The 24,237-nt window shown below is 46.0% G+C and overlaps 1 protein-coding gene across 17 annotated transcripts in view; it reads left to right on the top strand.

Moving 5' to 3' along the window:
- Window positions 1-24,237, top strand: part of SLC39A11 (solute carrier family 39 member 11) — a 399,980-nt gene that overhangs the window by 253,487 nt on the left and 122,256 nt on the right. For 9 of the 17 annotated variants that reach the window (XM_043528943.1, XM_043528947.1, XM_037913480.2 and 6 more), the window contains 3 exons: window positions 757-855; window positions 3,027-3,185; window positions 4,702-6,520. In XM_043528943.1, the coding sequence (XP_043384878.1) occupies window positions 757-855; window positions 3,027-3,185; window positions 4,702-4,780 (337 nt within the window). In that variant the 3' untranslated portion in view covers window positions 4,781-6,520. Of the gene's footprint in view, window positions 1-756; window positions 856-3,026; window positions 3,186-4,701; window positions 6,521-24,237 lie in introns of those variants that run through there. The other 8 variants (XM_037913472.2, XM_043528939.1, XM_037913475.2 and 5 more) reach the window with 1 other exon arrangement.

Genomic DNA, 24,237 nt, shown 5'->3' on the forward strand with positions numbered 1-24,237 from the left:
AGGTGTAGCCCAGTATGTCCTTTCATTCCTCCTCGTGTGGCACCAGCTGGGAGGAGTGGGAAATCCATTTTGGTGGTAACTGGGATGGGCCACAAACTGGTCCCTGGATCCCAGGGCTGTTCTACCTTGGCTGTCCGATCTCCCAGAATAACCCGTGTATTGGAAGGACAGTTATCTGAATAGGCAGTTCTCAGTGCAGCCTGGCTTGCAAAGTGGAGCAATCAGGGAGGGTATATTTGCACTGCATGGGGTTCCTTTGTGCCTTACCTTTCTTTCTCCACCCTTGTTAACTTCCTACAACGTAACCCAAATCCTTGTGGCTTTGCCTCTCCCCCAGGGACACCCTTCAGCCCCCCCCCCCCCGCCCCCCTGTCATCTTTGCCATTCCTTAATTAGTCAGTGGGTCACTCATGAACAACTTGAGGCTCTCCCTGTTCAACAGCCAGGTCTGGTCAAGAGTTCGGAGCACAAGGCTGGGAGTTGGAAAGTCTGGGGTTTTGACTGTCTGGTTGTGTCCTTGGGCAAATCTTTCATCTCATTCTCCATTGCTTCCAGGGGTTGACAGACGTGGAACACTTTGAAGATAAAACTTGCTCTAGAAGTGCCTTGTGTTAACATGATTCGATTAGTCCCCAAGGGCTGAAAGCACTTACATTAAAGAGACGTTCTTAATAACTTTTTTTTAAGGCCTATCCTGCCCTGCCCTTCTCCTCCCAGAGGAATGATATATAACATGTATTGCTTTTATTTTGGTAGGAACTTAGCGATTGGGATTGGAATTCAGAATTTCCCAGAAGGCCTTGCTGTCAGCCTTCCTTTGCGTGGTGCCGGATTTTCAACATGGAGAGCATTTTGGTAAGTAGTGCTCCTCCTAAAACGTTCTTCAAGCTTTGAAACGTGTTTCCCGTCAAGCCATTTCCCAGCTGCTGTTGCTGCAGGTTGCCTATAACGTGCTGCTCTCTATGCAGTGCCGTGTTGCTAGCTCCAATTCAGGACTCATCAGCGGCTTGGCTGTGTTTGGGGAAAAGCTGTTCTATTTTAAAGCTTTCTCCAGCCTTTGTGTACTGGGTGGCAGCTCTGGGAGCAGTGCAGGAGACAGGGTCTTGCTGGTCCAGCATTACTACGCTCAGCAACTGATGTTTTCGTGGTGATCAGACGTTGTGGGGCAAGCCACTGGTGCAGCTCACGTTCGTTCCAGCTTGGAAGAAGGAAAACAACCACTAGTATGTTCTGTCTCCTGTGGCCACACCGCCGCTGTAGAATAGGCGAGGTTTGAACTGTGATCCTCGGTAGCAGTGGTTGCAAGTGTCTTGGGATGGGGTGGACTCGGGGGGCCAAATGAAGACAAAATAGATGAACAAAAGAGAGCGTGATGCTTAAATCGGGTTTCTACTGCCTGCAGAGTCACCTCTCCTGTGGGCTGACCCCCTTGTGTCTGCTCTCCTACGTCACACTTCTAAGGCCATTCAGAGAAGGATACAAGTGGGTCCACCAAGGCCAGAGCCTATGCCACAACTTTCTTTGTTGCTCCAACACATTTACAGAAATTTAACTTCTGACCTTAAAGTTACCTTCTCTTCACTGTCCAGCACGGCAGGGCCATCCTTTCTGGCCTGTCTTAAGGCCTGGCAATGCTAAAAATACCACCATGTTTTCTCTAGCCAGTTTTTGATGCTCTTATCTGATCTGCTTGTGCCAAACACGGTTATTCACACCGCTCCCATTTGTTGCCCATGTTTGTGCAGCCACACCTCTCCCGTTGCCCAGTTGTGTTCATCTCAGTGCATTCTGGGAAATTCTAGGCTGCTATCCCCGTAGTGTCACAACAGCACCTGAAGGACATCCGCACAAAGCAGCACGAGTGCATTCTGGGATCTCTGACCAGACAGAGAGCTGGGAGGAAGGAATTAGACTGGCATGGTTAGAAGGTCTAAGCGCTGCAAAGAAACCAGGGAGTTGGACCAGTTACAGAAGGACAATCTAGGCTTCCAGCAAAGGCAACACATTGTTAGCATCCACAGCTAAGGACAGAACTTTAGTCATCAAACGGTGTTTAGAGTCATGCAACCAACTGGCTACACCAGGGATCGGCAACTTTTGGCCCGTGGCCCGCCAGGGTAAGCCCCCTGGAGGGCCGGGCCAGTTTGTTTACCTGCCGCGTCCACAGGTTTGGTCAGTCGCAGCTCCCACTGGCCGCGGTTCGCTGCTCCAGGCCAATGGGGGCTGCGGGATGTGCTGGCTGCAGCTTCCCTCGGCCAACGCCGCTTCCTGCAGACCCCATTGGCCTGCAGCGGTGAACCGCGGCCAGTTGGAGCAATGATCGGCCCAACCTGCAAACACGGCAGGTAAACAAACTGGCCTGGCCCGCCAGGGGGCTTACCCTGGCGGGCCGTGGGCCAAAGGTTGCCAGTTCCTGGGCTCCACAGTCAGCAAAACCTTGTAGCACAGATAGGACCTAAAGAGGGAAAATGGACGTGTTCTGAAGGGATCCCCACTCCAGACTTCCTTCAGCAGTGGTCCAATGCTTAGCTGATTCACAGGGCCCACTGCGTGGAGGGTAGCGATAAACTGGGTGGGGGAGAGACCCATTGGGGGAAAAATTAGAGGATTGTTTGCCTGTTTGGAGCCAGATGTTCCCAAGTCTGTCTGCAGCCTTTCGTCACCTTCCAGATGAAAGGAGGGGATCTGTCTTCTGCTGTGTTTGCTCAGGAAGGGCTCAGATGCTCTCCTTTGTTTTGCAAGGGCTGGTAAACATCTCTTTTTCTTCACACAGGTGCGGGGGTGGGAAAGCAGGTTTGCATCCGCTCTGCACTCTCAAAAGCAGGGCAGCCTAATGCTAATCAGAACCTGCAAGGTGCATTCTGCATTTACAGACTTCATAGCTCCATTTAATGGGATGTATCCATGTCCTGAGTGGGACGATTGGGCCCTTGGGGTCCAACAAACGCACTACGCTGGGTACAAAAAGGGGTAAAGGAAGCTTTTCCTGTGTCCCTTCAGGGCTTTTGATCTTGGTTCTCTTACAGGTACGGACAGCTAAGTGGCATGGTGGAACCTTTAGCTGGTGTCTTCGGTGCCTTTGCCATGGTTCTGGCAGAACCGCTCCTCCCCTATGCTTTGGGCTTTGCTGCCGGTGCTATGGTCTATGTGGTCATGGATGACATCATCCCAGAAGCACAAACCAGGTAAGGGAAATTGCTCTGCCAATTGCCTAGCTGCCAACACCCGGAAGCCATGTTCATTGGCTGGCCTTTGCTTGTGACTAAATTCTCTTTCCTTCCTCGTCCCACGGAAGGGTATGCTGTAGTGCAAAGGAACACCTTGGGGTCTGATCCGCGAGGACCATGGAACATTTGCATTAAGAGGGCACATGCCACTTTACAAGCTAGCACTGTTAATAGCATTTCAGCCATTTGCCAACAACTGTCATACCTCAGAGATGTGTTCTTAAAAACAGGTTCCATCCACACCCTGGCTTATACCATGTGGCACACACGTGTGAAAGCCCATTTCCAACAAGCAACAGGACGCAAAGCCATAATGAACTGTAAGGAGGTTTCAGGGTAGCAGCCGTGTTAGTCTGTATTCGCAAAAAGAACAGGAGTACTTGTGGCACCTTAGAGACTAACAAATTTATTTGAGCATAAGCTTTCGTGAGCTACAGCTCACTTCATCAGATGCATTGATGAATTAAGGAGGTTGACTGCTCTCCTTATTTTTGCTCAAGATTGGCAGAATTTTGCTGCTGCTGTTGTTTGACTGTGAATGTTCTTGGAAAAGAGTTATTTTTTAAATACATTTGCTTTGCTGAAGGAATTATCAGGTTGCAATTCACTGAACTGGTGTGAGATGTAGCAGGAGTGGCTCTTTAAGATATTTGTCTTTTGGAGCTGTCCCTCGATGCGTGTGGCTTGAAATTGTTATCACTGAACAGTTCTATTGTAATAACGCTCTGCCCAAAACTGGTTGGACCCCATGGTGCTAAGTGCTGTATGAAAATACTATGAAGGACTGTCCTGGCCCTGAAGAGTTTACCATCTAAAAGACAACAGATGGGTGAGAGAAACAGAGTGGGGTGGGAGAGACGTGGTAACAAATAAATACAGTGGAAGGCGCACGGTGCTTAACCAATCCGTAGCAGTGATTGCAGCTGTCAAGCTACTCACTATAAGGGGTGTCAGCTCCCCACTTTTAGCTTAGGAATTATGTATAAATTATGCAGGAAACAATGAGTCTGTCCCTCCTTGATTCCGTTTATTGCCTCAGTGAGATGTTAGGGGAGAAAATTGCATTCGAGATCTGTGGTTAAGATTCTCAAAGCCACCTAGGAGAGTCGAAGACATGTCCCCCATTCATCTGAATGGAATTGCATGTCTGAATCCCCAAGATGGCTCAGCCTCTCTCTGAGGTGGTTCAGTGGCAGAGGGAGCTTAAGCTTAGTTGCTGGGGTGCGAGAGCTCACAGGGGCTGAGGAGAGGAGGGGAAGCACCCTTGACTCTATCTCCCAAAGGATCAGCTTGGATGAGTCTTATTTTGACTGGAGGTCAGCATGATGTAAGGCCTTCAAAGAGATGGGGGAATAAAGAGGATTTTGGAAGATTCCCTTCTTTTCACAGGTGAGAAGTAAAGACAACTCTGCTGTCAGCCTGAAAGGACATTCTGAAACATAGGCGCTCACTCCCTCTCCTTTCCTCCTTGCAGTGGCAATGGGAAGCTGGCTTCCTGGACCTCCATCTTAGGGTTTGTGGTGATGATGTCCCTGGATGTTGGACTTGGATAAGGGCGGATTTACTGTTGGCCAACGGGAGATGACATCTGAGCAATTTGCATGGCAGCGATTGGAACTGGAAACTTTTCTTCTTCTAGATTTTTTTTATATATATATTGATTAGGTTTGGTGTTGATTATCTATGATTTTATATATATATATTTTGCTGTAACATAACATTGATTGTTTTCAAAGCACAAAAATTGGTGGCTCCTTGCAGGTCCTGCGTTTCCTTTGCCACCAAATTCTTTCTCTTCTCAACTGGGTCGTCGATCAAACATACATCAGCCAGGCTGCAGTTTGCGGTTTACTTTTCCTCCCATTTTTGGGCATTTCCGTAATGGTCAGAGTTCTTTTGGTTTTGACCATACTTGTTCTATATGCAGTAAGAGAGTCACAGTCAAATGTCTAAAGAGGCTCCTGATTAAGTAGTAGAACAATTGATGGGTAAGTTTGTGTAGTGTCTAAACTTCTGAAATCTATCTTGGAAGTATGGAAGTGCCAGCACTAAGATGGGAACCTTCACAAATAAGTGTGTAGCAGCATGTCTAATACATACTGCTGGGGCTTGAGAAATTTTTAGTGGCATCATCTGTTTTGATGGATACAAGTAATCTGAACCAACAAAAAATGAAACCTTGTGAGAATCATATCAAGATGTAGAAGCGAAGACGACATCCGTTTTCCCTGCTGGATATGTCTTCTTAATGGGGCCTTACTCCAGGATAGTCCAATGGGCAATTTTTTGCCTCTTCAAAAAATTGAAAGAGGACATCTGTTTTCTAATGTGCAATCTTTTAGGATGCAAGCTGTGATTATACAGATTTGTTCGTAAAGTGCTACATGACTCTGTAGTATAGCAGGGTCCATTACCCACATGGGCCAGTGATTTTGTTTCATAAATTGCTGTTTTATGGTTGCTGTTTCAAATCAGAGTGAAAATCTCCACGAAGTGTTGATTTATGCTCTTCCCAGAAGTTGGCCTGTTAGTGGGGTCCTCCAGTGAAGGAGTCCATGTTAGTTTTCGAAGGATAAATCTGGTCCTCATGACAACTCTCATTTTCCCCAGCACTCATCCGATTAATTCATTGCCCAACACGAACACTCAGCAATGCACCGCCTTGGCGTTTTTTTCTCCCACTTTCCAAATGTGTGTTTGGCTAACAATGGCTCCCGAACATTCAGAGTAACTTGTTTTAACAGATCAGGAGCAGGCCCTGCTTCTCTGAGACAGACGCGCGCTCACACAATGAGCATGGTGGAATTTGACTGTTTTGTACTAAGCTGAATAATGAAAAGCAGAAGTCAAGATAATGATGGAGAACACACATCCCTGTTCACTTTCTAGGCAGGCTGTTCTCCCCCATCAAAATGGGGTTTGATTAGACACTTGGGCAGGCACAGTAAGTAGCTGGATTGCCTGGCTGATATCTAGGCAGCTCAAGCCCTCCCGGCTTATGTTTGTAATATGTATGCCACAGAGATTCACGGGCCATGTACGCCGGAGACAGTCTCCCAGTAAACGATAAGTAGATCCTCCTAGAGAGGCTGTAGGAATGCAAGAGGACTAGGCACTAATGAACTAAGTTAAAACCATGGAATTGTGGTTTGGTTCAGTTTGTTGGCTGGATTTTGTCTGTATTTATTTGTACGTCGTTCTGAATAATACAAAAATGCTGGTTGCCAATGGACCTGACCTTTTAACTGTGATTAGTTTCAATAAATGGGAAATTCAGAGTCTTTGCTGACTTACTTTGCTGCAGTCGATCCTTCCCTTTTCTTCTCCTCCCTGCATTTTATTACATTCCTTCCTCTTAATTCGATTCTTTCCGGTTTGCCTGAGGTCTTTATTCTGAGACAGTCCAAAAATAATGCACCTCAAGTTGCAACAAACACCTTATTCCCCCCTTCCCCCGCCACATGTACTCCCCCCACACAGCTCACCCCCCAACCCCCCTCCATCACCAAAGAGTAACCTCTTCAAAGAGAAGTCCTATCAGCTGGCATCAATATCTAGATTCATACTGCAGGGAGTTCACTGTTCGTTGGATTTGCCATGCCACATCAGATCATTGATCCATCAAGTCCTGCATCTGACACTTGTCAGCTCCTGAGGCTTAGGAGAAATAATAAAAACAATTGTCCTAGAGAGTAGGGGTGAAATCCTGGCCCCAACTGAGGTGAAAGAGTTTTCTGCCATGGACTTCAGTGGAACCAGGATGTCATCTTTGGAATCCATACAACAAAGTCCGCCATCCCAAGGGGTATTAATTGGCAGTTTGGTTGGCAGTCTTGGCAGAGGCCAAGGATGGAGTGGGAACAGAAGGTGATCCCGCCCAAAGAAGATTGAGGCAGACGTGTGGGGAAGTTCCTGCCATCGATGTCCGTTCTTTACCTGTCCTGGGGATCTCAGAGCGGCAAAGGAGCTGAAAGCGTGACCCATGAGAATTGCTGCTTCCATGTGGCCACCTCAGAGGGCTTTGACCAAAGGTAGGGGGAAGTACCATTATCCCTGTGGAACAGACAGGTCAGCTTCAGCACAGAGGTGAGAAGTGACTTGCCCAAGGCCCTACAGTGAGAGAGAAGCAAGGCCGCTTAAGTCTGTCCTGTATCCTGTCCATAGAACCATGTCGTCTCTAGAGAGGTACGCCATGATCCCCATCCCATGAGATTAGTGGGAGCAGCTGGTGCTTGGCATCTTTGAAAATCAAGCCGATAGACAAGCTGGTTGGACTGCCAACATTGTTCAAAGTCTGTCAGGGGTTTGGCTTTTCATTTTAAACCAGGAGCCTGGATGTGAAGGGTAGAAGCCTTTGGGTGGTTGGGTAGTGTCTGGAGTGTCCCCAGGTCAGGATTTTGCAGTGGATTTTGTAAGCGCCATGTTCTGATTTGAGTTCTGGGGTGTGGTGTGACTTGGTCCAAAAAAACCCCATTATTTATTTCGAGAAAACCTTGCCCTCAGATGGCTGGGAGATGACATCCCATAATGTGTTTAATCCTGCGTTAGATGTAGCCAGCCAAGGTCATCATGAACGTTCGACCTGAAGAAATGGGGGGAAGGGTATTGTAGAAAATAACATGAAAGCCTTTCTTTCCTGTTTGTGCCCCAGAGGTGAAGGGAAATTATATATGTCTGTCTTGTTGTGATTGAACGTCTGGCTGAAGTCCAGGCTTGAAGTTATGCCTGGGAACAGTAGCTGTCAATGAAAACGCGGCATTCTGAGCAAATACAATGTAAACATGCTGCTGCCTTGCACGAGGCAATGGGGAGTTGTTCCACTTGTCACTCTGGGATACAGCTGTTACCGCGGGAAGAAACTGACTGTCATAAGGATATTGAACTGAGCTATAATATAGAGAGGAAGGATGGCCCGGTCGTTAGAATGCTAGCTGAGGTCATGAGGGAGCTGCATTCAATTCCCTCCTTTGGGGTAATAGCGCTGCCCAGCCTGTGAGGAGGATAAATGCGTTAAAAGTTGCCAGGGTGGGTCACAGGGTTGTAGGGGGCATACAAGTAACTGAGAGAGCTTTTTACCTTCGCCCTTTAAGACTGGCAAGATGTTGAGGTGAATCCATGGATCCCGGGCATCAGGATAAAATAAAGAACCATGGGATGGTTTTGTTTCCAAGTTTCTTTGACGTACTCTGTGTGTCTGGTGTCCCATGTATAATGGCCTATTGTTTCCCTTCCATTCACTGGCAGGGACTGGGGTGTGGGCAGTCTGGCCTAGTGGTTGGAGCTGGGGCAAAGGTCCAGGGTCAGAAACTGAGCAGGGTTTGAGCAGACTGGAGCAGGGCTGGGAGCAAGGCAGCCACAGGCATAAGCATTGAGCAGCCACTGGCGAAGTGCTACCGCTGGACTCAGGCAATCTGGCCAATGAGGGCTTTCAGCTGCGGTTAGCTGGCTGGTCCCAGGCCCACCTGCAGGACCCCATTCCTGACACTAACTTCCGTGACTGCCTTTTAGATGGGGAGCTCCTTGGAGCAGAGACAGGGCATTCTTGAGTGTTTGGAAAGCACCTGGCACAGGGCAGGCTCTGCTGTAAAGAGATGTTGAACGATGCTGTGTTTAATTCTTCACTTTCTAAGCAGATAAACTGACTGAGAGAGTCTGGGGTGGCGGTCCCAGCCCCCAATAGCTGGCACAAGCTGCTGATTCCATTTTAAAAATGCACCCTCGTTGTCTGGATTTAAGTCCTGATCAGGGTCAAATGAGCGAGTGGCTCATTGATGATCACTGTGCTACTCAGGGTGTTCTCCGTGGTATCTTCATTTATCAGTATTAATGATCGATTACTGTGCTCGTGCCCAGGGGTCTGCAGACTGAGACAACATTGCGCTGGATGGATTTTGAAAATTTGGGCCTTTGTCTCAGTTTTCTCATCTCTAAAATGGGACAATGATAGTTAGCCACCTCTCAAGAGTGTGGAGAGGGCTAATGAAGGGTTTGCAAAATTCTGTAAGATCCTGAAATGAATGGCACAGGGCAAATGGAAATGTTCTTGTTTTCCTTACACAAAATAAACATGGATCTCGTCACCCTTAACGAGACCCTTGTAAGTGCCAGCTTCACTTATATGAGTAGTTAGACTTAAGAGCTTTGCCAGTCCTGGTGGTGGAACATTTGGAGAATGCATGGGGTGGAAGTGAGGTTAGCTTGCTTTCTTGCTTTGGTTTTTTTATGCATTCAAGGCAGAAAGTATCTCAGCTTTGCTGTACATGTAATGTCTTGTGCAACATGCATGTGAACATCCTCCAAACACATGCTAACCCCAAAAGAACTTAGCTAGTAAATACTTACGCCCACTCAGTACCCTGCTTAAGTACAAATAAGGCCAAATGCTGCAGGGTTGCACAATATTTCTGCCTGGAGAAGACGCGCCGTGCCAGCTGACATTTACTAAAAAGGCTACAGTTGAACGTCCTGCCACTATAGGATACACATTTAGACCTCGATGCTGCAAAGATTTCTGTATGTGCTTAACTTTAATTAGCTCAATGACAATCATAGGGCATAAAATTAAGCACATGCAGAAATCTTTGCAGTAACGGGGTGCCTCTATTATCTCACGTTATTCGGTCTTAGGTATTTATTTTAGGCTCATTACTGTAGCATCCGACTAGCTCACAATCTTCAATGCATTTACCCTCAGAACATACTTGCGAGTACAATTATCCCATTTTTATACAAGGGAAACTGAGGCCCAGAGAGACCAGATATATAAAGATGTTTAGGTGTCTGACGATGCAGATAGGCATCTCAAGATTTTTCAAAAGCATCTAGGTACCTAACTCCCATTGATGTCATTGGGAATTCTAAGCCTGGGATTTGCTTTTGAAAATCCTACTCTGTGACTATCTGCATCTTTGGTCACCTAAATACTAGGGCTGTCGATTAATCGCAGTTAACGCACGTGATTAACTCAAAAAAATTAATTGTGATTAATCGCAGTTTTAATTGCACTGTTCAACAATAGAATACCAATTGAAATTTATTAAATATTTTGGGTGTTTTTCTGCATTTTCAAATATATTGATTTCAGTTACAACACAGAATAGAAGTGTACAGTGCTCACTTTATGTTATTTTTATTACAAATGGTAAAAGAAATAGTATTTTTCAGTTCACCTAAAACAAGTACTGTAGTGCAATCGCTTTATCATGAAAACACAACTTACAAATGTGAATTTTTTTTGTTACATAACTGCACTCAAAAACAAAGCAATGTAAAAATTTAGAGCCTACAAGTCCACTCAGTCCTACTTCTTGTTCAGCCAATCACTAAGAGAAACAAGTTTATTTACGTTTACGGGAGATAATGCTGCCCGCTTCTTATTTACAATTTCACCAGAAAGTGAGAACAGACATTCGCATGGCACTTTTGTAGCTGGCATTGCAAGGTATTTATGTGCCAGATATGCTTAACGTTTGTATTCCCCTTCATGGTTTGGCCACCATTCCAGAGGACATGCTTCCATGCTGATGACGCTTGTTAAAAAAGTAATGCATTAATTAAATTTGTGACTGAACTCCTTGGGGGAGAATTGTATGTCTCCTGCTCTGTGTTTTACCCGCATTCTGCCACATATTGCATGTTATAGCAGTCTCAGATGCTAACCCAGCATGTTGTTTTTAGAACACTTTCACTACAGATTTGACAAAACACAAAGAAGGTACCAATGTGAAATTTCTAAGAATAGATATAGCACTGGACCCAAGATTTAAGAATCTGAAGTGCTTTCCAAAATCTGAGAGATGGGGTGTGGAACATGCTTTTAGAAGTCTTAAAAGAGCAACACTCAGATGTGGAAACTACAGAACCCGAACCACCAAAAAAGAAAATCAACCTTCTGCTCGTGGCATCTGACTCAGATGATGAAAATGAACATGCATCGGTCAGCTCTGCTTTGGATCGTTATCGAGCAGAACCTGTCATCAGCATGGACACACGTCCCCTGGAATGGCGGTTGAAGCATGAAGGGACATACTAATCTTTAGCGCATCTGGCACGTAAATATCTTGCAACGCCAGCTATAACAGTGCCATGCGAACGCCTGTTCTCACTTTCAGGTGACATCGTAAACAAGAAGTGACCAGCATTATCTCCTGCAAATGTAAACAAACTTGTTTGTCTGAGCGATTGGCTGAACAAGAAGTAGAACTGAGTGGACTTGTAGGCTCTAAAGTTTTACATTGTTTTATTTTTTAATGCAGTTATTTTTTGTACATGATTCAACATTTGTAAGTTCAACTTCCATGATAAAGAGATTGCACTACAGTACTTGTATTAAGTGAATTGAAAAATACTATTTCTTTTGTTTTCACAGTGCCAATATTTATAACAAAAAATAAATATAAAGTGAGCACTGTACACTTTGTATTCTGTGTTGTAATTTAAATCAATATATTTGAAAATGTAGGAAAACAAAAATATTTATATAAATAGTATTATTGTTTAACAGTGCGACTAATCACGATTAATTTTTTTAATCGCTTGACAGCGCTACTAAATACCTTTTAAAAAATCTGATTCTTAGGGACTTGCCAAAAGTCTGTGGCAGTGCATGAAATGACCCGGGGTCTCCAAAGTTCCAGACTACACCCTAACCACTGGATCATCCTCTCACTTCATCGTCCTTTCTTGTCTTTAGCATGGCACGCACATCTGCATGCCCATTACAATCAAGAGGGGCCAGGTATTGAAAGAGGATGGAATTTGCCACTTTGCCAATTTGCCACTTTGCAGAAAGCTAACGCAAGGCCTCTGCACCACTCAAATTACAGTATTTCTCTGCGCTTTGAGAAGGGTCAAGAGCTCTAATAAATGAGATACCTCAACAGGGACTTGATCCAAAGCCTGTTGAAATTAATGGATGTCTTTCCATTGATTCAGTGAAGATCAGTGAGTTGGATCAGTTCCCAAAGAAACTGTTGACTGTTCAATAACAAACAACCACTGTACGCAAACATTTCCGAACAGCTATGCTTTCCTCTTTGCGTAACAAATAAGCCTCTTTATAGGCAAGAAGTAAACTAGTAGCGGGCAAAAAGCTATTAGTAACAGTGTGGCCAACTCTTGTAATTTTATTGCTAGTCTTGCAATGTTTTATGTTTGGCTTAAAGCCCCAGATCCTGGAGTCATATGAATACCTGAGAATCTCGGTCTTCATTTAAAAAAAAAAAAAAAGTAAATTTCTAACACTGATAGTTGCAGGCAAAAGCTTGAAAATGTGACACCGGGATACTACGAAAAAGATCCCCCACATTTATTACCTTTAAAAAAAATTCTCCTGATTTTTTAAAAAAATAAGCTCATGATTTTGGGGGGCCTGATTCATGATTTTATAACATTTGGGGTTTGCAGTTCCATATTAACAAAGAAGATACTTATGTGTTTTTCGTATTCTCAACTAAACAACTCTCTAAATCCCTTTCAATTCCTCGTGGATATTAGTTCTAGCTTGTCAGCTTTTCACTTATATCTCTGAAACACTTACTCCTCAAAAAATGATTCACAAAGAAAACTCATTGGGTTTTCTGTATCCAGGTAGTAAGTCAGGTTGTTGCCCCCTTTTATTCCCAGTACATCCTGTGCAATCTCAAAATGAAAGCGTTGGTATTCTCTTACGTTTGGTAGTTTTGGCAGCCTTCTGACTGCGGAAATAGATCTAATTTGTGGTCCTCTTTTCAAAAATTAAGGGCTGGCTCCTGCTGAAGTTTATGGCAAAACTCCCGTTGACTTTCATTGCAGCAGTGTCTTTTAAGTTTTTATGAATAAGTATGTGTTGATGAATCCAGTGTAGATCTTTATAACTTTATTAGTTAAATCTGATCTACAGATTTCTCCACTGGTTTTCATTCTGATTACTCTGCTTTTGATTTTCTAATCCTATGCAAAAACAGTTGGCTGTGGTTAACTTGTTAGACTTTGGGATGCTTTAATGCATTTTTTTTTTCCCCAGTAAAAGGAAACATTTTTCAAAAAACATCACAATCGCTATAGTGGTTTGTGGGAAAAGGAAAGCAAATTTAAAGACCAAGCTTGTCAGCTGTTCATATATCCTTATATGGACAACATTAACAATCGTTTCAGGGGCCTCGGGCATTGGTGGCATTTTGGTCTCTCCTGTTCTCTTCCCTCTTTGGTCTCCTGAGGATTGAAATGCTTTAGTGTAACTGAAGTCCTTGGGCTTAATAAAGCAGTATCTGGGTAAAAATTAATTGCTGTGATATACAGGAGGTCAGCCCAGATGATCTAATGGTCCCATCTGGCCTTAAACTCAATGGAAACATTCAGAGGAACAGTTTGCACTCAAGCTATTAATAATGTACATGTACGGTGCACCAATGCCCCAAGCCAAATTGTTCTCTCTGGTACACTGATTTAGCTCCATAGTAACTCCACTGAAGGCAATTAAATTAGTGCATTTACATCAGTGTAACTATGATCAGAACGTGTCCCCTGACATCCTGACCAAATTCCCTGAATTCAGGTATCTTCCAGTACATTTCCCTTCCTAAATTCTCTCTTTGGTGTAATTTGGTATAATTCTTGTCCCGTCCCTAAATCTTGCTGGGTGCTGCTAAACAGCTCCCACGTTCCCCTCAGAGATGGCTGCATTTCAGCAGTGTTAACGTGACTCATTCATAGGTATTATATAATGCGTGCGTGCATGGGCATAGAGAAAGTCTGTCGGATTTGTGTAGCCCATTGAGAACATCCGGAACGAAAGGTGCTAGTGAAGTGCAAGCTTTGGTATTTATTTGTTTAACCTGTGCTTATTTTTAGAAGCTGAACTAGGGAAAGAGACATTTCCCTTTTGGATGGTGATTGACGCTTTATGGGGTACCAAGAGTTAATAATTGGTAGGCATACAGCCTGCAAAGCTCGTTGGGAAACTCCTCTGCAAACACAATTACTGCCCTGAGACAATAGCAATGCTGGGATTATGACTAAGTGATGTATTGAGGTAGTACTGATTGCTCAGGTGTTCTGCATTGTAAACGTGTTTATCTCTGGATTAGGTCACTGAGGGGGTTGTTTCAGGCTGGGACCGTGTAAAGGAAAGCAGCTGTTTCTCACGCACCAAGATGTTCCAAGGCTGGGCTGCCAGAATTGCCTTGGGGACAAGAGGGCAATTTGGTGGCCTACTGGCAATTTGCTTCCGACAAGGGGGTGACTCGTGGGAAAGCGTGAGCTGCACTGCCCTGAACCACTTCTGCACGTTCACCGTCAGGGGCATCTCCAGGAGTGGCAGAATGCGTGCACAGGAACCCTGCTTCTCCTGACCTCCAGTCCAATTCAAATGGAGACCTGTTAACAGAGCAACTAATTTATTGCGCCATCGACCCCACCAATGCTCTGCCACTGATGCAGGCTTGATCACAGCCTGTCTGCTTCTCCCTCAAGCACCTCCGCATTTCCCCCCATGCCTATCGTGACAGCGTGGGGAAGACTCATAAAGCTGTCCCAGTAGCCCCTTTTAATGTCTTCCTTAATGTCTACTTGTACTGTGATGCCTACAGCTACCACCCAGGATTGGGTAGGCAAATGACAAGCTACGAGGTTGCTTTTCAGCTAAACTCCCTTCTTCCAACCCACCCCCTCTGCACTCACATGTTTCCTTCTGTTTGGGGATTCTGCTCTCCCCTCCCCTGGCTCTGGCCTGGAAGAATTTCCCCCAGCTCAGCACTGTGCCAGGCCACGAAAGATGGCCCTGCCCCACCCTCCACATGGCAAGCACATGTGCAGGGGGACATCAGGAGCAGAACGGGCCGGACAACCGTGCTTAGCTCTTTGGGGTGGCTCTGGGCTACAGAGTACTTCGTGGGTGGCCCTCAGGGTGTCAGTCCCTGAAGCAGTGCAGAATCCTGAAAGCCCAAAGAAACTTCAAGCCACATTTCCTCTCTGTTGCCAACGGTCGCCATTTTATTGCGAGCCTTGCAATATTTGGTGTGTGTCCTCAAATTCCTGCAGTCTTGTGAATACGCTGGAAACTCAGTTCAATTTACAAAAATAAGTGTTTTTAGCTCTCCGGGTTGTGCAGAGCAGCTTGAAAAATGTGACCTAACGGCTAAAAACGTAAATGCAAAGAACTGTAAAGTTCTTAAAACCGCTCTATTTTTAAGCCAGTGTCATAGTTTTTGTGAGGGGGCTGACTGGCAACATTTGAATGCTTTGGGTTGACCATGCAGTTTTCTTGTTGCGCCTCTGTGAGCTGTCTGGGGCAGAAACTGTCTCCTTCATTCCTTGTCTGTCCAGCTCCCGGCACTGATCTGTAGTTAGCAGAAGACGCAGTTTTGGTTTCAGTAAAGCCCTCAGGGATCCAGGCTCCTACAGTGTGCCGCCTTGGCTGTGCCCATGTTTTGCTCGAGATGGAACTGGGGCAAAGACTCCCATCCATGCTTTGGGGGGAGTTTTTTGCGTCTCCCTCTGAACTGTTGCCAGCTAGGGCCCCCATCTCTGACTTTGGCAGAGTTGTTCCTTTCAGGTGCCTGAAAACCTGGGCAAGCCAATGTGTTGTGAGCTGAATGTCTGGTTTCTGAGGAGACCTGGAAGGCGGTGGGGGACGCGGGGTCGTGCTAAAGGACGCATGGCCCTGGGAAGAGACTACATGTTACTTCCCAGCTCCAGTTATATGCCAGAGGTCAGAGTTATTGAACTCTCCCCTTATACCGCTCACCTGGGTGACTTTCCTCCCCTGCCTGCAGCAGGCCTGGCTCTGCTTCCTGTCCTTGTCAGCTCTGGCACAGGAGGGAAGAAAGGGTGATGGCGGGGGGGAGGAGAGAGCGAATGAGGCTGTGGCAGCTGAGCCAGGTAAAGCACCGGTCCTCCTAGACGGCGTGAAACAGCTCACGTTGCTTCACGGCGCTTATTGCTGAGTCAGGGTTCAGGAATGCGGGGGGGGTGCGATCCTACCACACCTAAGGCTGCCTCTGTGCGAGTGAGAACTGGGGCAGGGCCTCCTTTTGCAGGGATTGCATGTGGACGCCCAATGTTTACCTGCAAGGGGAGGGGGGGAAGAGCGAGGAGAGAAGGTGCAGCCAAACACGGTTGTGGTTTCTAGGGAGTGGGCGGGGACCAGAAACCCTGGGCGAGAGCTTTGCACGCAACCGAACAATAATCCCATTATTATAGCCGATGCCATAAAACAGAACGTAGCACAAAAAATTACTGGGGCATGCAGGACGCGCACCCAAGGTAGATTGTAGCACCTGAGTCACTGCATACAAAGAGATACTGATTTCACCTCCCTTCCTTGGCCCCCTCCTCCCCCCCAGGAGAAAAAAGAACCTTAACACAAAATGACTTCTATTCTTTTTATGGGTGCTTTGTTATACTTGGCAACTTGGTTGTAATTAAAATCGAGACGCGCTCTCTCTCTCTCTCACACATGTACACGTACACGTTGGCTCCTGGCTCCTAAGGCAAGGGCAAAGGTACAATTCAGTTCCTTGATTGCAGAGATTCTGAGTGCTTCCCGGGCCTGTCTCTTTTGGGGAGAAAGGATATCCCCTCACCGTTTCTCTAGCGCTTTTCGTCCCAGAGTGCATTGCAATGCTCTTCTGCATACTGCTCCACAGAAATGTGCCCACTTCTGGAGTGGAGGGCAGTGAGCCGTGCTGGTAGGGAAGGAAAATGTTGGCTCAGGATGCTGCTTTGTTCTGATGTCAAGTGTCACGGGGTCTTTACATTTCCAGCAATGATGAGCTCTGGATTCTGTCTGCAGGCATAATATTTGTGTCCTTCCAGATGCAAATATTCTAGGTGCCAAGGGAGACCGGTCTTCTGCAAATGTAGGCTTTAATGTCTGTGCAGATAGGACCTTAGTGTTAGGATCTCATCTGACCTCCCTTCACCTCCCTCTCTGCTGAGCTGCCCTCGACTCTACATTACCTTGCACGCATCTTGGAGCAGTGAAGAACTGACCGAGTCTACCCTGCTGGTGTTTGTCTTGGGCTTTGACTGTACATGAGGAAGAAGCCAGTGACCTTGCACCACATCAGCCATGCTTTCTTGTGTTCTGAGCCATTGCATACATTACTGGGCAATGCCCTTCTGAAGGATTTTGCTCACTGCTGCTGTCCCTGGTTGAAAGTTTTTGCAAGGTGTGTGTGAGTGAGATCCATGGACCTTTTATGCCATGGTTAGAGCTGTTGGGCATCACTTGGTCAGAACAGTCGGAAAACACAGTTCCGTCGAAATCTAAATGCTTTGCGAAATCATGTTGACTTTGCCAAAATTTCCTTTCCGGGGGGATGGGTGGGGAGGGGAAGAGGGTGTGAAGGAGAGTTCTGACAATGTTGAAATGTCCCGTTTTGACATTTGCAGAACAAAACTACTTTTTGTTTTGAATTTCTTTTCATTTCATGTCATATATTCTAATATAGCATGAAGTCAAAACGAAACATTTTCATCAAATTGACATAATTTTTTTGCAGAATTTTTTGCGGAGTTTTTTTTTGCACAGAACTTTGATTTTATTTATTTATTTATTTGTTTTATTCTGAATTGGAACAAAGACAGTTTTTGAAATCTTGAAATCCTCAGTGCAATGGAATTTCTCTTCTCTGCACAGCTCTGACGGGGGTATCTGAATATCTGAACAGCTTCTTTTCATGGGAAGGTTCGACAGCGAAAGGTGCCATCTTTCTTGGAAGGGCAGAGGGGGAATTCTGTGTACGATTTTGGTGAATACCCTGTTGGGATTTCTGGCATTCGTTCTTGTGGTTTCCATTTCTACAGGGGGATATTTGAGAACAGGAAACAGTGAGTCTAAATGAAACATTTTTATGTAATTTAAAAAACCCCCAATAATAACTGAAAAGGTTTTGTATATTACCAGCACTGGATAACACGGAGGAGTTGTTTGAATCACTCTCATATATTACGTTCTCGTGTTCTTACATGAACAGTGAAATGATTACAAAGCCCGACAGATGCCTTCCCCCCCATCTTCTTACACAATTGTTTTACGGTGTCCAAAGCAAAAACCAACAACTCACGCCCCCTCCAAAAATCATTTATGAAATATTAGGGAAGAAAACGGCCCAGGTCTGTGTTCCTTACACTAAAACAGAGGCAGAATTTCCCCTCTATAAAGCTCTCCTCAGGAGCCAAGGGAAGATTAGGTCATAAAGAAAAATGTATGCTCTAAGAACTGGGGCGGGGGGAAGGTGACTGTAATGAATTCTAATGCTGAGGAATTCTGAGCTATACACAATTTCTAGCTTTGCCATTTATAGGCCATGACCTCAGGAAAGTCACTTAACTGTTCAGTATCTCCCGTGATGCACCATGGCAGCTCTGCCAGAGGGAAAGACTGGTGCAAACACGGGAGATGTAGTTCTGCTGGGGAGCCCAGCCTGCAGGTGAGCGCATGAGGTACCTGAACTATAACCCCTAGGAGGCGCTCCAGTAGGTTAACGTTGACCCAACCCAACATGAACAGAACGTTTCGACGTTTCCAAATCTGAATGAATCTGATTTTTCCCATCTTTTAGCTTGATTTGGAATGAAAACAGAGATTGAAATATTGGAATTTCCCATGAGAGACAGATTCCTTTTTTCAATTCTCTCTATTCAGAGCTTGCCCAGGCCTACCCTTTCTCAGCTGGCACCATGGTAGAGGTGAATCTTAAGGACTTTGAGGAGGACAAAGTGGGCTGTCTCCATGTTTCTTCTTCCCTGTTGGTTCCTAAAATGTCATGGAGTGGTGCTGTATGGTAAAACAGATGCTGTGTTCCACCCCAGAGGTGGTTGCCTGTTAGTGGCAGATGAACAATCCATGTTAGTATATAGTCCGCAAAGCTTTTTGAGGTCCTTCACCATGAGAGAGCATGCATAAATATTAGGTCCCTCTACTTTCATTGTCGCTTGAAAGGTCCCTGTTCTTTGAGGGAGAAATTTTTAAACTTCTCTTGTTCATGCTGTTGAAACCTCTCCATCATTTTGCTGGCTGTGGGGGCTGTGGTTTTATGTGCTACTGTTAAAAATCCTTGGGAGACCAGGGAAATGTATCCAGACAACAAGCATGAGGGGGCCTGAGGGCCTCTCGAGTCATTAAACAAATTAAGTTGTTAAGAACACAAGGGCGCCCAGGTGACTGGGTGTGAAAGCCCTGGAGGCCTCTGTAATTGTTATAAAAAGGCAGCACGGGTGGGTGGAAAAGGAGACACTCTCCCTTTCCCCCTCCCCCTCCTGAGTCTTGCCAGGAAAAGAAGACTCCAGCCAGTCTTTGATTCTTCACCCAGTTCACACTCTGCTTGTTCCCCAACTGGAGTGATGACATTATCTGAGCAAAATACTCCGCTAGAACCCAGATACGACCTAAGTTGGGGTGAGTCTCAGCTAAACTGGCAAATGTCAGCCCAGATCTATGAACACCTGCTGGCCTAGGGCAATGCTGTTCACACTGTTGGCCTCGCACACCCAGGGGAACCTCCTTTTCAGGGGCTGGATGTCTATATCCCACTCCCATCCATTGATTCTTTGCTAGAGTCTGGGCTCTGGAAGCTTTGTGGAGATAGGTTTCAGAGTAGCAGCCGTGTTAGCCTGTATTCGCAAAAAGAACAGGAGGACTTGTGGCACCTTAGAGACTAACCAATTTATTTGAGCATAAGCTTTCGTGAGCTACAGCATCCGATGAAGTGAGCTGTAGCTCACGAAAGCTTATGCTGAAATAAATTGGTTAGTCTCTAGGGTGCCACAAGTACTCCTTTTCTTTTTGTGGAGATAGGTGCCCCTGGTGTTAGCCTTGGAACTGCCAGTGGCAGAAAGGAAGTGTGGTTTTTTTTTCTTTTCTGCCTATTGAGGGTGTGTGTGTTTGAGGGACAGGGGGAGAGCAGGGAAGAAGTCTGTCCTCTGGTCCCTGTATAACACACGTGGATGTCAGGGGGCTAGTTCCCCAGGTGGCCCGCACATAGCTAGAAGAGAGCAGCCACCAAGTCCCCCTAAAGGCAACAGAGGGGTAAAATATTTGGGGATGGAGAGGGTCTGCCTTTCACACTACAATGTACAGTTTGAGTGGATGTCAGTACTTGTACGAGGTACCAGGCTGTGGAGAGTGAGCTCCTCTTATTTATTGCTTTAATGAGAGAAGATCTGCATTAGAGAGAATAGCGGTGTAAGCTTTTTGCACACTTTCCTCACTGCATCTTTGTGCTCTGGCCTCGTTCTAGAAGGGGGAAGTATCTCTGTGGATAAGAGGAGAGTTCAGTCTCTGTGTTCTTTCAATCCTTGGCATCTACTGCATAAACATTTGCCAGTGGTGTGCTGGGTTCAAGGGAAAGTCTATCAACATGCTACACAGCACTCAAGACTTGACAGCTGGAGTGATCTCCCACCCTGCTGAATGTTCGTGAAAACAACTGTAGAAAATCAACAAAGAAGGCTTTTCTAAAGAAAGATGCAAAACTCCTGAGCTTAGCTGTCTCTTAATTTATGGCGTTAGGTGCAGTGTATTTAGACAAGATGACAAGCTGATAAAATGGAAAACTGAAATCCATCTTGGCTGGATGTAAAGTTGGAGTGTGATTCTGTGGTTTGGAATCTCTTGGAAGGTAACCCAAGATGATGTCTCCTTGTATAGCCTTCTTTGCATAAGGACTGACGCGTTCTGTTTGGCAGCTTGTGCGCCTGTTTTCCGCAACACCTGGAGTTAGCAAGCCAAGTTTCTTGTCAGTTGAAAACAAGGGGTGGATAATCCTGTCCCACAAAACTCCATCTAGGAAAAGGAAAATGATTCCTCTCCCAAGCAAAGTGTGTGTGTGTCTGAGATGTTCTGTGTTGGGTCCTTGTAGCTTTAATTATTGATATAGATGGAAAGACAGCCCTTGCCTGTATAATTAAGATCGAGACACGGATTTGGATCCCCCCTCTCCTCCGCCCTAAACAAATTTTGAACTGTTGGAAAAAATGAAACTCAGGGTCAGTAGAGACCTGAAATTGTTGCCATCCAATCAGCGTTCTGTATGCAGTAATTACTGGGGGTCTCAGCCTTTCTCCGAGAGAACAGGCATCCACATCTCAAACGCACATCAGTGCAACTGACACCAACTGGCCCGCTGGAGGCAATCTCGGCAGACGAGACCCAGGACTGAATTGGGTATCTACTCTAGAAGTGGCGCCCCCAATTCTATTGTCTGATTGTTTCCTTGTACTCCCCTGTCAGCCTGTCTAGCCATCTGTTGGTTCTTGTCTTGTACTTAAAACGTAAGCTCTCTGAGGCAGAGACTTGTCTTTGTTCTGTGTTTATACAACACCTAGCACAATGTGGTCCTGGTCCAGGACTAGACCTCTTAGATGCTGTCATAATACAAATAAATAATAGCTGAGCAACATCAGCTGGGTAGCGCTGGGGGGTCTTGCACTTCCAGCACTCAGGCTCTCTGTGGGCTATGAATAATAATAAAGGACTTCAGTCTCCAGGGCTGTCATGAGCATGGCATTATCTCTGATACGCTGCGTAAAATCTGACCTCATGGGATGCGTACGACGGTTTCTCTGCAGAATGCTGCACACCATCTCTGGACTTACTCGTGTAACCTGCGCTCTGCGGGTGCCTTGATTTTCTGTTGTCAATTGCTTGTTTTGTTCAGGGAGGTAACGAGACACAAATACTGTGCAAACACCCGTAATGATTTTAAAGTGACATGGTCAGGTGGTATTTTCAGAAGGTCCCTCTTTAAATGTTCTCTCCCTTTCCGGTGATTCGTTGTGATGCCTGACAGTTGCCTCCTCTGTTGTCTCCTGAGTTGACTGACACCTTGCGTGTTGAGGAGTGCTGATCAGAAAGGGCCTAGGGCCCTGCGGTGCGCATTGTGTGTGTGTGTGTGTGTGTGTGTGCAATAACGAACATCATGTGCAGGGGAGGCACTGACAGGCGCTGATGGATTGGGCTTCCCAGTCAATAGGAACTGCTGTGGGAGGTGTAGATACAATGGGGGCCATTGTTTGGAAGGGCAGGCCTCTGCCTGCTACCTGAAGACTGAGACAGGTGTATCACGTTCTCGTCACGCTATATAGCAAAGAATCAGCCAAAACTTCATCTTACCTTGGTTATGGTTCTGAAGTATGGAACCTCCTGGAGCTTGCAATTTTAGGAACCCCTTGGGCTATTTTCACACAAGTGGCTGAGGTCTGTGAACTGCTTTTCTTCTCCTTTTAATTTTGGGCCCTTGTGGGATTCAGATGTGACACAATTCCACACATTCTACCAGCGAAGGGGAATCCTGAGCTCTGAGTAAGAGAGAGAAAAATCCACCCCCTGCATGGAAATCAAGGCCAGGACCCAGGGACTAGCCTGTATGTGACATACTGAATTTATTTTTTCATTAGGAGAGACTCGGAGGGAGAGAGAGACACACACACACGAAGGCCAATCTTGGGGTGAAGGCCCTGAACTGCAACTTGGGACCTGCGTGCTGTGCCGGGCTCTGCCACAGATTTCCAAGAACGTAGCTCCCTTTTAGGCATCTCAGTGGAGTAGCCAAATTGTGAAAAGCTTTCAGCCGCTCCCATTGAGAATTCTTCTCCCCCCACGCCCATTGTTCTCAACTGGGCGTACTTTGGGGGAAGGCAGGGGGGAGTTGTCCCCCCCCCCCCAAACTGCAAGCCTCGGGCAGACACAGAATTTGCTCCTCCACGTACGGCCCCGTTGGCCTGACTGGAGCTGCTCCCCCAAATATAAAGTCGAACTATGCCTATGCTGGAGGTGCTGAGCAGGAATAGAACCCAGGTGTCCTGAATCTTTGTCCTATGCATTAACTACAAAATCACTCTCCTGCCCTCTTTATTTCCCTCCATATTCTGCCCTAAATCCCAACAGAGCAAACTTCAGATTAGAAAGAGAATCATCCTTTCCTCCAGGAGACCATCCATGGCTCTGCGCCATGGAAGAAGTGGCTCTGCTCAGTGGCTCTTGATAACAGTGCCTGTAGCTATGTTTGGGTTCATCAGAGGAGACAGTTAACTCTGTGATTGGACTTTCAGATACTGTCACTTTTGATATGCTATTTATTATTTGAGAGTCTGGTGTTTCCTAAGCACTCTGCCTAAATTAAGGCATGGCCATTTTAGATTGAAAGTCCCAGTTACTCTAATGCGTGCTTCATGGGTAAATTTTTGTGCTGTTTTTGTGCAGTCAACCCGTGGAATTCCTTGCCAGAGGATGTTGTGAAGGCCAAGACTATAACAGGGTTCAAAAAAGAACTAGATAAATTCATGGAGTATAGGTCCATCAATGGCTATTAGCCAGGATGGGCAGGGATGATGTCCCTAGCCTCTGTTTGACAGAAGCTGGGAGTGGGCGACAGGGAATGGATCACTTGATGATTCCCTGTTCTGTTCATTCCCTCTGGGGCACCTGGCACTGGGCACTGTCGGAAGACAGGACACTGGGCTAAATGGACCTTTGGTCTGACCCAGTCTGGCCGTTCCTATGTTCTATGCCCATAGGGAAATCATGCATGCCATGGCCTTGATCCTGCAGTTGCTGGTGCTGGGGTCTGGCCTTGGGGAGTCAGTTGCAAAACCAAGGCTCATATGAGTTTGCATTCTTTCAGCAAGAATACTGTAGTGATTTATTTCTTCTGATACTCCAGGGCTGAAGCTGCCTTTCTGCCTAAGTTCCAGATGAACTATTTTTTACGACTGCACTCTCAGCGCTCTCTGTTTTGGCTTTGTCTGTTGTGTGGAGTGAGGAATGCAACAGCTCGAAAGGTAGATACTGGAACGTGAAGTGTGCTGCAGACCCACACCTCTGCCTCTACCCAGTCTCTTAAAGGTTTTCGCAGGCCATCCTCCTACTGCAGCAGATTTGAAGGCACCAGCACTCCATGGGGATAACAAGAGACATGTTTGGTGTCATGAATGCTTGGAATATTTTTAACCTATTGTAGGGGTTTGAATAGTGTCTGTCGCAGTATCAAAGTGCTTGTAAGATGGCAGTTTGGCCCAAACTCCACAC

Source organism: Chelonia mydas, chromosome 14 (assembly GCF_015237465.2).
Source record: "Chelonia mydas isolate rCheMyd1 chromosome 14, rCheMyd1.pri.v2, whole genome shotgun sequence".
NCBI lineage: Eukaryota > Metazoa > Chordata > Testudines > Cheloniidae > Chelonia > Chelonia mydas.